This window comes from Numida meleagris, chromosome Z (assembly GCF_002078875.1).
Source record: "Numida meleagris isolate 19003 breed g44 Domestic line chromosome Z, NumMel1.0, whole genome shotgun sequence".
Taxonomy (NCBI): Eukaryota; Metazoa; Chordata; class Aves; order Galliformes; family Numididae; genus Numida; species Numida meleagris.
In genome coordinates, this window is record NC_034438.1 from 47,842,686 (window position 1) to 47,859,224 (window position 16,539).

The 16,539-nt window shown below is 34.5% G+C and overlaps 1 protein-coding gene across 5 annotated transcripts in view; it reads left to right on the forward strand.

Moving 5' to 3' along the window:
• Positions 1-16,539, forward strand: part of FBXL17 (F-box and leucine rich repeat protein 17) — a 295,241-nt gene that overhangs the window by 89,929 nt on the left and 188,773 nt on the right. For all 5 annotated transcript variants that reach the window (XR_002433101.1, XR_002433102.1, XM_021379301.1 and 2 more), the window contains exons 5-6: positions 1,482-1,589; positions 12,174-12,304. Coding sequence is in view for 3 of the 5 variants with exons in the window: in XM_021379301.1 (XP_021234976.1) it covers positions 1,482-1,589; positions 12,174-12,304 (239 nt within the window). In the remaining 2 variants the exon portion in view is untranslated. The remainder of the gene's footprint in view (positions 1-1,481; positions 1,590-12,173; positions 12,305-16,539) is intronic.

The following is a 16,539-nucleotide window of genomic DNA, read 5'->3' on the forward strand; positions in this document are numbered from 1 at the left end:
TGATCAAAGTAAATAGACTGTAAGCATGGGTTAATGCAGAAAAAACATGGCCAGTGCCCATTTTCTTATTGGTTCTGTTTAACTGTCCCTTTTTTCCTTTCCTTTTGTTCTGTTTTCAAGCTTTGAAATATCCAGCTCCTGACAACTTGCCTTTCATTTGTAGTTGGGAGATGTGTAACTAGAAAACTATTTATTCATTGAGAAACTTTTGCTTTGAGAAACTACATTAGACCTATATAAAACACACCCGATAACCCCACATCAAAACAGCTTAAATGTGGTATTGTATCTATAATCTTGTTGGTCTCCTTTATCTCTGGGCTGTCTTCTCAAGAATTGCCAGAGTCTCACCAAGGTCACCATAAGCTGCCAGCATGCACTTAAGTGACGTGCTAGCCAAGCAAGTTGGAACTGTGGATAAAGGTGATACATAGCACAATAAGAATAGTGTTTGCTTGTATGTATTCACTTGAGGCTCAGTTATGAACTTGATATTTCAAAATTTCTTTTGCTTCTGAGTTCTGTGATGACAAGAATACGTTCTTGTATATCCAGAATACCCTTAGGCATTCAAGACTTAAGATTCCAGACACAGTGAGACATTCAAGTGCAATTTTGCTGGACAGTACAGGTTTTATTCCAAAATCAAAATAGAGTTTTGTATTACTGTCATTTGCATTGGGAATATATACTGCTCAAAAAAGAAAAAAAAATACAACTTATTTAAAGGAAAATGTGGAGATGTCTTGACCATATCAATTATACATCCTTCACAAATTTGGCAAATAGTTCTCCTTTGGGTTTACCTGCAAAACATTGCATTAATTTGTGTTTCATAGTTATTAAATACTATTAGACAAAATAAGTGATTGAGAAATTCATATAAATCACAATAATAAAGTAGGTAAAATCTCCATTCAGTTGGTAACTGACACAGAATGACACATTACCATGAGATGAAAATGAATGCAATATTATCTTTTAGTTAAAAACTATTAATGTCTTTGTTTTGGTAATGTTGTCTTGAAAGGGATTAGAAACTTAGGATATGTCTCAGTTCAAATTCTTTGCTGAATAAATGATACATGGCAATGTACAGTATGATTCTCCAGGATGACAATCAAATTTGTTAGTATTTTGATGTCTATGCATAATTTATATGAATAGTGGATAGAATGGTCTCTTGGGTTATCTGCAGATAAGCAGAATATTTGAATTGCAGTTGCTATCATTCTTTCCTCTTCTATTTTTCCTTCTCCTCCAAGATGATGATCCTTCTCTTCCATCATCTCTCTTCATACACTTCTACATATATGTATGCATATCTAATGTTTTCTTTCAAACTTTTTAAATAAATAGTATTAGTGATAACATGAATAAAACTATTAATGAGGATCTTGCCAGAATTACAGGGAAGATATGTTGTATTATGTATGTATTCATATCACCTATTCAACTATACTTGTGTATCTTTTCTGTAGGTGACAGATCAGTCAGTGAAAGCATTTGCTGAACACTGTCCTGAGCTGCAGTATGTTGGTTTCATGGGCTGCTCCGTTACATCTAAAGGAGTAATTCACCTCACCAATGTAAGTATCATAGCTGCTTTTATTTTGTCACTAGTGTTTCTGACAGTTGCCAAACATTAGGTATCAACCATGGTGATGCTGCCAGGGATAGAAACATGACAAGATAAATGAACTTTGCATTATTTGTAGAAATATTTAGATTTCCCTGTTTAAAAAAAAAAAACAACTGTAAAAACATGTTTACTAGTGGTGTTCCCAAGGAGTCGATACTGGAACTGATCTTGTTCAATATCTTCATTGATGAGCTTGATGAGGGGATAGCGTCCACCCTTAGCAAGTATGCCGATGATACAAAGCTGGGAGGAATGGCTGACATACCTGAAGGCTGTGCTGCCATACAGAAAGACCTGGACAGACCTGTGAGCTGGGCAGCAAGAAACCAGATGATGTTTAACAAAAATAAGTGTAGAGTCTTGTACCTCTGAAGGAATAACCATGTGTACCAGTACAGGCTGGGGGATGACCTGCTGGAGAGGGGCTCTGCAGAGAAGGACCTGGGTGTTCTGGTAGATGACAGATTGGCCATGTGCCAGCAGTGTGCCAAGAAGGTCAATGGGATCCTGGGCTGCATTAAAAAGAGCATGGCCAGCAGGTCAAGGGAGGTGATCCTCCCCATCTTCTCTGCTTTGGTGAGTCCTCACCTGGAGTATTGTGTCCAGTTCTGGGCTCCTCAGTACAAAAAAAGACAGGAATCTGCTGGAAAGAGTCCAGCAGAGGGCCTCAAAGTTGATAAAGGGCCTGGAGCAGCTCTCTTATGAGGAAAGGCTGAGTAACCTGGGTCTGTTCAGCCTTGAGAAAAGAAGACTGAGAGGGGATCTGATTAATGTTTACAAACAAGCATGGGAGACAAAGGGACATGGCCAACCTCTTTTCAGTGGTCTGTGGGGCAGGACAAGGGGAAACGACTGTAAACTGGAGCACAGGAAGTTCCGCACCAATATGTGAAAGAACTTCTTCATGGTGAAGGTGATGGAGCACTGGAACTGGCTGCCCAAGGGACTTGTGGAGTCTCCTTCTCTGGGGGTATTCATAGGTAGGCGCCTGGATGCCTATGTGTGCAGCCTACTGTAGGGAGCCTGCTCTGGCAGGGCGCTTGGACTCAATGATCTCTAGAGGTCCCTTCCAACCCCTACAATTCTGTGATTCTGTGATATTCAAGTGATGATACTTTCTCTCAGAATTAGTAATACTGTATAGTAAAATGTTTTTAAAATGTCTAGTTGTATTAGACTTCATTGTTAACAAAAATTCTTGAACTGAAAGTACACAATTCTGGGTGCAAGAGATTCAGATAATCCCCTTACTGCAACAGTATACCCCCTGTACACACATTTTGTGTATATCCATATCTATATTATAATTTATATGTAGTGTGACAATTATGTTTTATTTCCTTTTCATTTACTTCCACATAAGAGGAGTAATGTGTAGGAGAACTTTTTTGTGTGAACCTGCAAAGATTAGTGGAAGTGTTCAATAAAATTAATTACTTGGGTGAGGTGATAAACAGCCTATTAATTAAAATTCACAGCTGAAAGTAAACTGAGAGATCACGCAAACATCAGGGAGATCAGAGGAAAATGCATCTGCTGTAAAGAAGTTAGTATTTAAAGCAAGAACTATTGGTATTTATAGCTAAGAATTAAAAAAATCAAAATAAAAAAGGAGAAAATAGAATCTATTCACAGAATCACAGAATCATTTGAGGTGCAAAGGACCTTTAAACTTAGTCCAGCTCCCCTGCAGTGGGCACCTACAGCTTGAACAGGTTCCTCAGACTGTCCAGTCTGACGTTGAATGTCTCTAAGGATGGGGTATCCACCTTCTCACCGGGCAGTCTGTTCCAGTGCTTCACTACCCTTATAATGAAGAACTTCTTCCTTATATCCAGTCTAAATTTCCCCTATTATAACTGGTAAAGATATCTGTAGAAATGGGAATTTAATATAACCGAGTTCTGGTAAACAATGAACACAACAGTTAATTGAAAGTAACCTAAAAAGACCATCTAGTTCATCTGACCACTTCAGCACTATTTTCTTACTTGTAACATTATTTTGGATGTGCTAATTATTTCAAGTATGTGTAGCATCAAGTATTTTTTCATTTACTTGTCCTGCTTTTCATGGTTCCTCTGTATGCTGTCCTAAGGCTTTTTTTTTTTTTTTTTGTAATATACGTTAAAGTTTTTTAGCTTATTCAAATAATGTTTAAGTATTTTCAAGTGGAACATTGTTAGCACAAAGTGTGTCATTGCTCACTGCAAGGTTTTTGTTGGACTGAAAACAGCGATTCTGAAATGCCTGATGTTGTTAATGTATTTTGTGGGTTAAAAGGAGTTTTTGCTATCCTACTCCTGAAGTGTAACTTGTTAAATTTTTCCTGTGTTGGAAGTTAAAGGATGTTAAAAAAAAAAACTGTAAAAAATCTTTCATTAAAAAAGTCATTATGTTATTTGCATACATCAGGGATAGTCTACATAATCGTGTTCATCTAGAAAATCTGTGCATTTATAAACCATTTCCATACACTGTAACAATTCTGTATTTCAAGAGTGGTACAAAAAGACAACATAGCAGCCCTAACCCCTAGAAAATTACATGTAAAACAAAACAAATGTGCATCCTTTTATTGAATGTGTTAGATGGATAAAACACCATAACAAAGATTCTGAAAGATGCAGACTTCTGTTTCCACCAAGTGACTACAGTACCAAAAGATACAGTAATGTGAAGTGTGCGCAGTAATCATGTTAGGCAAAGTGCCTCTTGAGCTGCTCTGAAGAGTCTGAATATTCTCTTATTATGTCTTCAACTATAATTTTCATATGACATGCCTTTTCTGATGTGATATTGCTAAGTATATTTTTAACATACAAGTGACATTCAGTGCACGATAGCAGTGTGGGTGGGTTGCTTTCTCTTACTGTGTTTTCTAATATTGATACTTTAAGTTTTCCTTACTAGGAACACTTGCAATATAGGCAAGGGTTGTGTGTTGGAGGGCAGGTTGCTCGGCAGCACGTAGCTACTGATTTACTAATGATTTATGATGTAATGATGTAATCCCTAGGTACGTGGAATGTGGTGTTTCCAGTGTGTTCTAGTATATTTCAGCATATCCATAGTATTCTGTATCCCTAGTGTTGTAGTTAACAACATATCCCATATATGGAGATTACTCGGGTAACGATATTGTTAGCGTGTGCGTTGCATAGAGCTTGTATCCCTGGACCCTGTATCCCTGGAAGCATATATGCTATATAAGATGGTGTGTTGCTACAATAAAGTCGGACGCATCTCATATTGAGTTGATTGTGCGTTCCCCATGCGAGTACCGGTAGGGCAACCCATTGGGGATACTGGGGCGTTCCCCAACAGTTGTGATGTCTTATTTTGAGGGAAAAAGAATGGAAAAGAGATCTTTCGCATCATACAGTGAGACAGTAGCAAAATTAGCATTGGAATTCTGGGTTATTAATTCTGGTGCTATTGAGAAGTGGTATCTTGTTAAACTTGCTGCAGTGACTTCAATAGTTGTTTCCACGTGCCTTTGCCAGATGACTTGCTTCCCTCATAGTACAGCAGGCAGTTTTAAGTAGAACTCTGAATTGCACTGAAACATCGGGCACTAGCACACATTTCATTTCTACAATTTCTGTTTGGAGGAAATAACTACTATCAGGGAATGATGACAAGTATCTGTGGAACAATAGCTTTATCTTAAGCTGCTGGATCTGTCTTTTCCAGAATTCATCTGTTAATGACATCTTTTTTTTGTTCTAATATTGTGCATTTCTTACCATCAGTTCATAAATAGTTATAAATGATCATAAATGGTCTTACTAACCCATATTCTAAGAGAATGTGGAATCTGTTCTTAGCTCAGACTGGCCTGTGAATGTGTCCTGCAAGGCTGTGCAGAGCAAGTACTCTTCTTCTTCCTGTGTGCAAACTAGAGATAACAGCACTGGCCTCTGTTGTAAAATTCCTTTGAGACTGACAGATGTATAAAAATTGAGTGATTTATTATTACTGTATTTTCCCTCTAGTAATGTTAGCTCCCCTTTAGAAATACTGGCACTTAGAAATTCTGCATTACAGTGCTGCTGAATCACAAAGCTTTTTAAATATCTAATCATGGGGTATAGTAGTGAAAGTGTTCTGTTTTAGAAAAGAGGAAACATTCAGTGTTTATTTTCAATATACAATGTTCCTGAACATTGTGATATTAAAAAATAATAATTGCTTTTTGAGCAAAAATGTGTTATCACTTTAGCACTTCCTTTCTTTGAAGTTAGTACAAACTACAAAAAATATACCCCAAGTAAATTATGCAAATGATTACTGGGCGAGTGGAGAAGCACTGCATATTACATACACAGAGAGGGAGAGAGAGGGAGGAAAGGAAGGACTGTGTTTATGCAGTTCAGACTGTCGGATTCTCAGTTGTAACCAGGGGTTTGTTCTGATGACGTAGAATGTTATATTATGTCTGTAACTGTAATATGTAAAACAGTATCACAATTGGTCCAACATTTATCAACTTTGTTGAGAAATAATGAGGTATAATTCTATTTATCCAAGCCATTTCCTTGTCTTCTTTCTTTGAGTTCTGACATATGTACTGGAGTAATTGCCTTATGGCTGCATACTTCTGTCTGTACTTCTACACCATGAGCTTCTGAAGGACAATGTTTGGGTATAATTTATTACAGCCATCATCTAAATAAGTGTGAATTCTAACTGGACATCTTATGAAGTCGCATTGTCTTGGAGGACTTTTTTAATGTTATCCGTGTCTTTATCTCTTAATGTACATGAGGGTCATGACTAATCACACTTATGTCTGTGCTGATGGCCAGTATTAGGCCAGTCAAAGTTCAGATTTATAGACCAAATATTTAGGAGTTATTCAGAACTGACATTATTCACTTGACAGATTTTTAACGTTATCTACACATGGCTAGACTGATTGTGCAAAAGCCTTTTCTAAACTGAAGTAGTATGTGCTCCCTTTCTTCAGTTACTGATTTATTTTAACGTAAAATACACTGACTTATCCTTTTTTATGGTAATATTTCAGCATACTTTCTAATCTTAAAGTCTTATTCCTTCCTAAAATGATTTTTCCTCTTTGTCTAGGTCTAGAGAATTTTTTTTTTATTATTTTAAACAATTAGTGTAACAGGCTTTATTTTATGAGGTAGCATATAGTTTATTTGAATCTGCTTGCATTTAACGAGGTGTCCTTTTAAGCGTTAGTCTTCCGATCATGGGAAGAAAGATTTCTGAACATAATCATTCTGGGAGGTTCTTTGTGGGGTTTGCCTTCATACTGAAAATGTGGCGGTGCTATGTAAGAGAACCTTTTTACATCATGTAAAACTAAACCTGACCATTTTGGTGAGTAAAGTTAACAGTGTCCATCCAATGAGATTCTTCTCACCATTTATAAGAATTTGATTCTTGTAACTAACTGCGATTTTTCGAGTTAAAAAGCAAAAGAAAAGACATTACGGAGAAGGCTGATGGCGTGATTTGAAAGGGTTTCAGTACTCTGTGGGCGTATGAAAATTTCCAAAACAAAAATGGTTCATTAGAAGTACTTCAGAGCAAATAACATAGACAGTAAATTATGATTCAGTGGTAATGTGGTTTAACAGCAACTATTATTTCCAGTTTATAAATTCCAACTTTTATATCTCAGGTGCTATATTTGCAGTTTAAGTGTGCATGCAAATAGTGCTTTTTGCTGCTATACAGCGGGCTTCACCTATTGAAAGGATGGTGGTATATTTATTTTCTGTAGCTTAACTTGTGAAAGTATGCATGCTAGAGTTTGGAAAAACCTGAATTACTGTTATCAGTCAGGCTGGAAGACATAGCACCATGAACACAAATGTCTTTCACTTTCCTGTTGTTGTGCTACGTGACAAAAGAAAGGAATATATTGAATAAATATGTTTTCTTAATGTATCTTTTAATTTCCCTTTTTAATTAAGTTTTAACAATTTTTTACAACTCTGTACAATCTTCAAAACAACGCTCTTTTTTGTCTTCTGTAAGTTGTAAAATTCAGCCATGCTTTTAGCAGTTTTTGAATGTGTATTCCTTATTTAAGCATTTCTGATTTAAACTCAGTGTTCTGCAGTGTTTAAGAAATTAAATTAAATGTCATGAATGCGCAGAACATTAAAGCAGTCTGTGGGAATATAGTTCCTTCCATAACTATTGAATCATTTTCCAGTTTTTAAACCATATATGATTACTATTTCATGAACGCTGTATATCTCAATAATATGGTTCTGTTACTTCAGCTTATTCTTAAATCAAAATTAATATATGTGTCTTTTTAAAAAATGGTTTATAGATCCTATTGACATAATGGTAAAAAGAAAATTTTAAAAAAAACCATGGCAGAAACTTAAATTCTTTTTGCAGTTGCTCATTTTTTACTTCCTGTGATCATACATTTCCTTTGGAGGGTTTAAATCGGAGACTATTTTATTCCTCGATGGCATATATACACAGAGAGAGTCAAGTAAATTAAGCTTAATTAGCAGAAGACGTGAATTTAAAGCTCATTAAGTCCTTATAACTACTTTCCTTCCAAACTAACTTGGCTTTAGTTCTGAAGAGGATTGATCTTATATAAATTATTTTAGTTTTAAGGAATTATATCTTCAGAGGAATTATGTGTATAGGGAAAGAAATTACAAACACATTTTATTTGTAGTTCCTTACAGTAACAGCTAGATTTACACAAGTAGGTAAGTTTACATTGAAAAACAACCTGTGATCCAATTTTTACTATCCAGAGCGTATGAAATGGATCCTAAACTTTCACAGATTCAGTTCAAGCATTCTGTGTCCCATTCTCCTTCCCTGGCCTCGGTAGTTTTCAAATTCTATAGTTTCTTGATTTGCATTCCACATATTTCAGTTCCACTAATGGAAGTATTATGAACTTGGTAGCATTCTAGCTCAGAAATACTATCATAATCTCTGAATCTTTAAATATATGAACTTTGATGAAATTTCATTTAAATTAAGCAATAAAAACGTATTCAAGAAAAGTGTCATTATAGCTTAAAATATTTAAGGCCCCAAAGTAGTAATTTCTTAAGAATAATCCTATTTAATTTTTTAAATTTAATGTATTTATGAAACATCTGAAACTGTTTTTCAAATTTCCTTTGCCTAAAGCCATTTTGTGATATAAGTTGTTCTTTTGCATTTGTCATTCGCAGCACAACAATTTCTTTTCTACAAAGTTTCACAGGCAACCTCCTCACAAATCCTTTATGTGCTGTGCTATCAATTCTCTGACATTTTGTGGAACTGAGGGGACGTGGAGCAACATCCTGTTCCCTCTTGATCTCATTCATCTAACCAGACTCCTTCTAAAATCTCAGTACTCTTATACTATTTAATACAATTTTAGAGAAGAGTTCTGAGTCAAAATTCAGGAACATAGTAAAGCTGTGTTATGTGTGTAGCAAACAAGCTTTAAGTTTTCCTCCTTTCTCTTAATTCTTTCATTCTATTTCTCATTTCATATTTTTAAGCCCTCTATCGGCTATTTGCATTCCCGATTTTATTGTCACATTAAATACAAGGTTTTTGTTTGCTGGCATTGAGCTTAGATTCTGTTCATGGTAAGCATTCTTTGTAGAGCTATAGAATTAAGAGTTGGAGAAAAGTGTTAATGTATGTAAAGCAATGGCCCTAATATTTTGTGATAAAATGATACTTCTATATGAAGAAAATATGTTTTGAATGGGGGGGGGAAGAATACTTATATTAATTCTGTTGCCCTAACACTGAGTATTCAAGTAATAGAATATCCTTTTCTGTGAAAAATGTTGATCAAAACCATGCTTTATTCATCTCAGGATTTATGCATTCAAGACTCAAATGTCCCAACTGTCCAAATTGTCTGCTTCAGAGAAGTTAAGTTGTTTTATATTGAACTAGTTTTAGATATGAGGGTTATAGGTAGCATATAAAGTATATGTAACTGCTCTTGCCTATGACCAAAAAAAAAAAAAAAGAAAAGGTATAGCTGTGTAATGCTAGAGTCTTTTTTTCCTGGGGAATAACAAATTCTTTCTGTCTTTTCTTGCCTCAAATAGGTAGAAAAAAATCATGTAAGTTGCTTTCTTAAAAAGAACTTATTTTCATACACTGACTTATCTTTATTTTAAGTTCATGATGACTTCTTTCTTAAATAATTTCAATGACAAGGACTCAGAAGACCTGTTACCTACTCTTGTATGTTGTCTTAAAACAAAGTTTGTTGATAGACAAGGATTCTGTTTTTCTCAGAGGGAACATTCTCAACTTTTCTTTGAGGAGTCTTTGAGGTAAATATTTACATAACGTCATAGATCATATTTATTGCTGAATTGCCTATTAGGTTTATTTCCTGTGCTAAAAGGTCAGCTGTCCCATGTAAAATGGTTTTCTAGTTACTTTGGTGGACATGGTTTTAGGATGTTTGGCTCTGATTCACGTTTTCTAACAAACTGCAAGTGTAATGATAATCATTGTATTTGTGCCTCATTTCCCTGTTTTATAAACAGAGAATAAGGCATTAAATTATTTAAAGCAAGATAAACATAGAGATAGATAGAAACCGTGGGAACATGCTGAAATTTTAATCACTGCCAGAATCTTGTAAATGAGAATTTAGTAAAGCTGTCCTGCTGCAATCATAGGCACATTACATTACTCTTGTCTTTCTGTGAATTGGGATACTCAGCACTAATGTATTTTATGCAGAATCATTCTGAGGAAACAGAAACAAGCTGTTCCATCTCAACAGTGTGTTGGTATTTATAGATTCTTTGCCCAAAGTGGAGAAATCTTTTACACATTGCTGCTGATATATAAAACACAAGTGCAATGATTTTTCAGATTTTGTCCTTGCAGTTTATTTGCAAAATAAAAAAAAATAGAGTAATTTCTACGTTTCAGAAAGCATATTTGAGAAAGGAGTCATTAATTTCTATTAGAACTTCACATAGAGATTCAAGCATGTCATAGACATTGAACACGTCATTGACAACATAGTGCAGAGGCTGAATTGTCTAACATGAGTAGCTAAATGAAGGTGAGAATAATTCAGGTTGCTCTATGCTTCTCCTTTTTGTAACTTAGAGAGAAAAATGGGAGGTTGCTTGTGAGGGATTTTTTGGATGTATAGAAGATACTGCTGTCACAGGAAATATAGAATTATGCATGAAGTGCAGAACCTACAGGATCTGTCCATTTTACCAACACTGTATCAGTCATATGCCTTTCTCTCTAACCAGCAAATAAGAAACAGAAATGCAATTGGAATGCAACAAGCAACTCAGCAGTACATTTTAATACTAGGGATATTTTCCTCCTGTTTCCTCTAGAAATAGCCTGCAATTGTCTCTCAGAGGTCAGGCACCATAATTTTATGCTTTTGCAGCAGAATTATTGGAAACAATCTGTGGTTTATCCTCAAATTTTACATCGGAAAGTGTTAAAAACTTTTGTGACAAAACGTGCGAATACCAGTTTCTGTGCAAGACTACCTTCATTCTTTTTTTTTTTTTTTTTGCCTTATATATATTGACTTAATAATTAACTACTGAAGTGGACCAGTTATATGATCTCAGTTGTATGCCTTTACTTAATCAAATCCTTAGTGACCTAAATCACTGAATAGGATTATTTTCTCTCTCTTACAGTGAAGGTAAATTTAATTAAGTGTCAGTATTACCTAATGCAATTATTTTTTTCCAGAGTATAACAGAGATTATGTCGGACAGCTTATAAAGCAAACACCACTTGGAGGTTATTATGATTAAACTGATCCATTGTTTGAGGATGCTGCAAAAATCGTTACAAATTTCCTTCTGTGAATCCATAGCTCATAAAAGTAGTAAGAAGGTTTTGTCTGGTTTTGAAGGACATTGTAATGATTATAATGGTAACAAATCAGGTTAAGTGGTGTGTAAATCTTAAATCATCATGTTCTGCAACTCTGAATTTTTTTATTTGGAATATCAAAGTTATTATTTATGTCTGTATGGGTAAGACTAACATGTACAAGTTTTATTTTTCACAGAGTGTGTGATATTTACGCAGTTTGAAAACCTTAGATTGTTGAGTTTTTAATCACATTCATTTAAGTATTTGAGCACAAATGTCACAAATGTGCTGTCTTGCCTTTCTTTTCTGCCCTTTCTTTAATTAAATGAGTTGGTATGCCACCATGGTATCTTACAACCTGTATAGAAAGTAAGGAGGGAGGCCGAGGCCTTCTACTATGTGGACAGGACCATGCACAAGAAATTCTTTCTGTCACAGAGTGACTGAAAGCTTGTCTGAGTTCCAAATTTGAGTGTAGTTTTCAGGTGTACGTTCTATTAAATATCTCTGATATTATCCTTTTTTTATGAAAAATACATTCATTTCATTTTTCTTGACTAGTTTGCACAAATACGTGATTAAAAAACTTTTGGAAGTTTTTATAACCTTTATTTAAGTGAATAAGGTTTTTATATGAATGTTTTATTTCTTTCTGTCATATTTGTCTCAACAGCTAAGAAATCTTTCCAGCCTGGATCTACGTCATATCACAGAACTGGATAATGAAACAGTGATGGAAATAGTAAAGAGATGCAAAAACCTTAATTCCCTCAATCTGTGTTTGAACTGGATCATTAATGACAGGTAACTTCATTATAGCATCTAATACTAGTATAAAGCAAAATCAGCTAGTTGTATTAGTTTTGAGAATACTTCTTCATGTCTTGGGAGTTGGAGGAGATGATTAAAATCGAACTGGTTTTTGAGTTGATCTTGTTTGATGTGAGTAAATTATCTAAACATACCTTATAGTACTCTTATATTTTCTTGTTGTGGAGAGTTTGCTTGTAATTGGATGGCATCACTAATTGGTTGTTTGCTGTAGATTACATGAGAATGTGCTCTTTAACATGTGTGATTGAAATGTATGTTTGCTATGAATCTTCCTATAAGTGAAGAGCATTTAAACAGGTTTAAACATATATAAACAGTGAAGAATATTTTTGTTGATGTAAGGAAAAAATAAATTTCTTGAGAGTTAAGTAGTCAGATTTATGTATGTTTACAAAGCATAAAATGCTTTACCTTTTGGTAAATAAAGCAGAATGAGACCGAAAGCATAATTGGTATATCAACGAAGTCTTTTCCTTTTGATCTGTATGCACTACATTAAGAAAAGCAGGAAAGAATGCTTAGAATGACTTTTTCTTCTGTATAGCTATGGACTTTTTCAAACATTCTCTCTTTCAAGTCTTCAAGAATGTACTCAAGCTTAAACTTTGATGGAAGTGTGATGTTCTAAAATTAATAATCTAGAAATGTGTTGAATATGAAGTACCATTGAATTGTTACTACTGCTCTTCTTTCTTAGGTTATTAGACTGGGTTTTGGATTGTTTGTTTAGGTATTGTTTGAGGGTAGGGGTAAGGAGACACTTTGCCATTGCAAGCACTTAATTGCCCTGCGTCTTTGTAAGGCCTTACTTGAAGAGAAAAACAACTGTACTGGAAAATTTTAAAATAATTCAGAGAAAAAATACTAAACTGAAAAATGTAAATTTAGAAGACGAGTTCTTAAAGTTATCATTGGTTAGAGATAGTCCAAGAACATTTTGAATAGAACCGTTTGCTACGTATCATCCAAAGTGATTCTTCTCAAACTGTTCTAGATATTAGTATTGAACTAGAGTATGAAATGTGTCTTTTACCTGTATGCATATAACCCTAAAACTTCATGCCAAATAGAATTATGAAATTGAACAAGAAAAGGAAACTTTCCAGCACTGACAGATATTCTGCAGTTGTGAACTTCTAGATCATTGACTTCTGTCCCTGTAGTTGTTTCTGTTTTGCTTCTTGTTATACAGGTCAGTACTTTTTCAAAACTTAACTGGTAAGTAAAACATGTCTACAGTTTTAATTTAGCTATTCAAATTATCTTCCAGCTAAAAGCAAAAAGGGAAAATATGGAAAACAATGAATGCTTTCATTGAATTTTATTGAGAAATAGTTGTTCAGCAGTTTAAGGATTTTTCCAATTTTACAATTAGCTCCAAACACTAAACTGTATTAAGTCATTTCCCCCATGTTCCACAACTGCTGAATTAAGAGATACTGAAAACAATATGAAAGGAAGGTGATGCAGCCAATAGCTTTTAATCAATATGGAGACACATTCAGCAGAGTAGTGTTAGTGTATTTACTTTGAAGAGATGGGTGAACATTCAGAAATTCAAAGAACTGTTCAGGTGTTTAACAGATAAAAATCTAAGTTAGCTTAAGCTTAGTTAGTGATTGTTAATGATTTAAGGCATTATGAACTTGTTTGTTTTTTAGTTGATAGCAAGCCATAGCTCCTAGTCAGAGGGGATGTCAGAGGATATTCTGCATTTTGATACTTTTCAGAAAGCCTTTTGATTATTGTATCCAGCACATACAAGATAGTACCAGTCTAAGATATACCAGACTCATGATATTAAATAAGAGAATGGAATTAGTTTTCCCCTTTTTTTCCCTTAACACATTATGAACCCGGCTTATTGTCTTATATTGAAATTTTTTTTACACATTTACCAAGACAGTTTAATTCTATGTAGTATAAGAGAAGATTGTTGTTTTTTTTAATAAAAAAAAGTATTTGGAGTTTTGTTCGTTTACTTTATTTAAAGCCATGGAAAACTGTTTTCTTCATTCCTTTGTGCAGAATCCTAACTGAAATAAAACCAGAAGGTTCTCATGTGGTAGCATATTGGTAGAACTTACAGCTGAAGTATATCTCTGATTTTAAAACTGTACTTTAGATTTCTTTATTGTTTCCAGAAATCCATAAACATTCTTTCCACAAGCAAGGCTGTGGCCCCAGAATATTTATTGCATTCTCTTACGCATGACACAGTGTTATATCTGGTTCTTTGACCATTACAATTCTTGTTAAGTAACTGAAAGGAATCAAAACTTTCAAGAGTGCAAGACCTCTGCATGGCAGGCATAAAGTTTTGGTTCTGTGGGAATTAGCAAGAACTATTATTTCTGCATTTTGATTGAAGCTATTTTTGTTTTTAAAAGTGTATGTCTGCAAGGCATTTATAGGGCAGTAAAAAATAGTTTCTTTTTACTTAAAGTAAAAAATATGTTCGGTTGAAGTAGTCTTGACATTCATTTTAAAAGTTAAAGAAAGTAAGTCTCCTCTAATGACTTGTAAAACAGTGTCTTAAAAGTTGAGAGTTAAAAAAGATCTTAGAATGTCCAATTAATCTAACATCGTGATTACTCCTGCAGCTATATAGCTGCCTCAAATGTTTTTTATACTAAATATAAAAGTACGTATATTGAAGTATATCCTATATATTTTGTATGTTAATTATACATCATAGAAACATTCCCATTTCTTCTTTCAAACCCAAACCTGTACATTATTTTAGTATGCAAAAGATTTGTCTTTAAGTCTTTATATTGCAGAGGAGTAAAACTGAGATCTGCAAACATGATGATTCCTATGAGAGTTGATTTTAAATGAACTTCTTACTTTGAAGTTGTCTTACTGGTCACTGCATTTGTTCTTGCAAATGTGAATGGATAAAACAGTATCAATTCAAGTGCCATCTAGAAATAAAGCCCAAAGGAGATTCAGCAAAACATGCCATAACATATTGCAAATATTTGCAGAGTTATGTAATTTTTATCGTAGCAACTTCTTGAGCTTTCAGCACAGATGGGAAACTTGAATTTGATCTTCTTATACCTGTACACTTAAAAAAAGCTGTTGTCTTGTGGTACTTCCATGAAATAGCACTGTAGATAAACTAGAGTAAATGGCACAATGGTACAGTCTCTCTATGCAGGTTAAGACCTGTTGGTGAGATTTTGTGTTAGAGTCCGAAGTGGATGAACTCATAAATGCAGACTTTTGATAAGTTTAGTAGTCAGGATGTCAAGATATAGAAGAAATTCCGAAGAAAAATAGTGAATGATGGGAAGCTGGAATGTAAACGTGACAATGAAATTGTGCAGCAATAGAGTCAGGAAAAAACAAGCATTTTCTACTTTGAAGCATCTCCATCTGCTTTCTTTAGTGGATCACTAAAACAGAATCATTTTCTGAGCACTGTGTTTGTTGGCAGAGAGCATACGGGGTTTTCCACACTGCTACTTACCAGAGTAAATTCTTAATGTGGTTTTCCGTGTGCTAGAGGAGTGTTTAAAAACATCGTGTTGACTGCCTACATGAGTTAACGTGAATTGATGAAGGTGTGAAAAGCCTTGGGAGTATCTGATCTGATCTGGATGTTTGGTGGGTAGAGGATGCAATGCTGAAGATGCTCTGAGCAGATGATCGCTTGCTAAGGTTAGTCCCAAAGTTGCTGGCTTATGTGGATGCTCCAGCATTTCATTAGCGGAGGTGAACATTTAAAAAACAGCTCGGTTCTTACAGTTTATTTTCATAAAAAGGGAAATTTAGTGAATGCTGGAGTTTTTTTTCCAGTGCAAAAACTGCTAAAATAATATTTTCTTCCTGAAAATGTAACTCCCTTCATGTTTGATATGGAAATTATTTTAATTAAAAATACATTAAAACTACAAATGTATAAAGCTTTTGCTAGATTTTTTCTTTTTTGCACAAGCAAAGATGTGCATTTTAATCTGCGGTGATGACAAATGCTAATGCTGCATGTTAGTATTCAGCAGCTTGGTCTGACTGAAGTGGAGACGTGCTTCATGAGCATTGATACTCATTTCCATATTTTTGTGTAACCTGGTCTTGGTATATAGAAGAGCCTTCCAGAAGAGAAACTGTACTTTTGTATTATACGATATCTGTCATAAATCATTGTAGGTGAATAGTAGCATTTCTTAATTCTAATTTTATTTAATCTTTTAAGC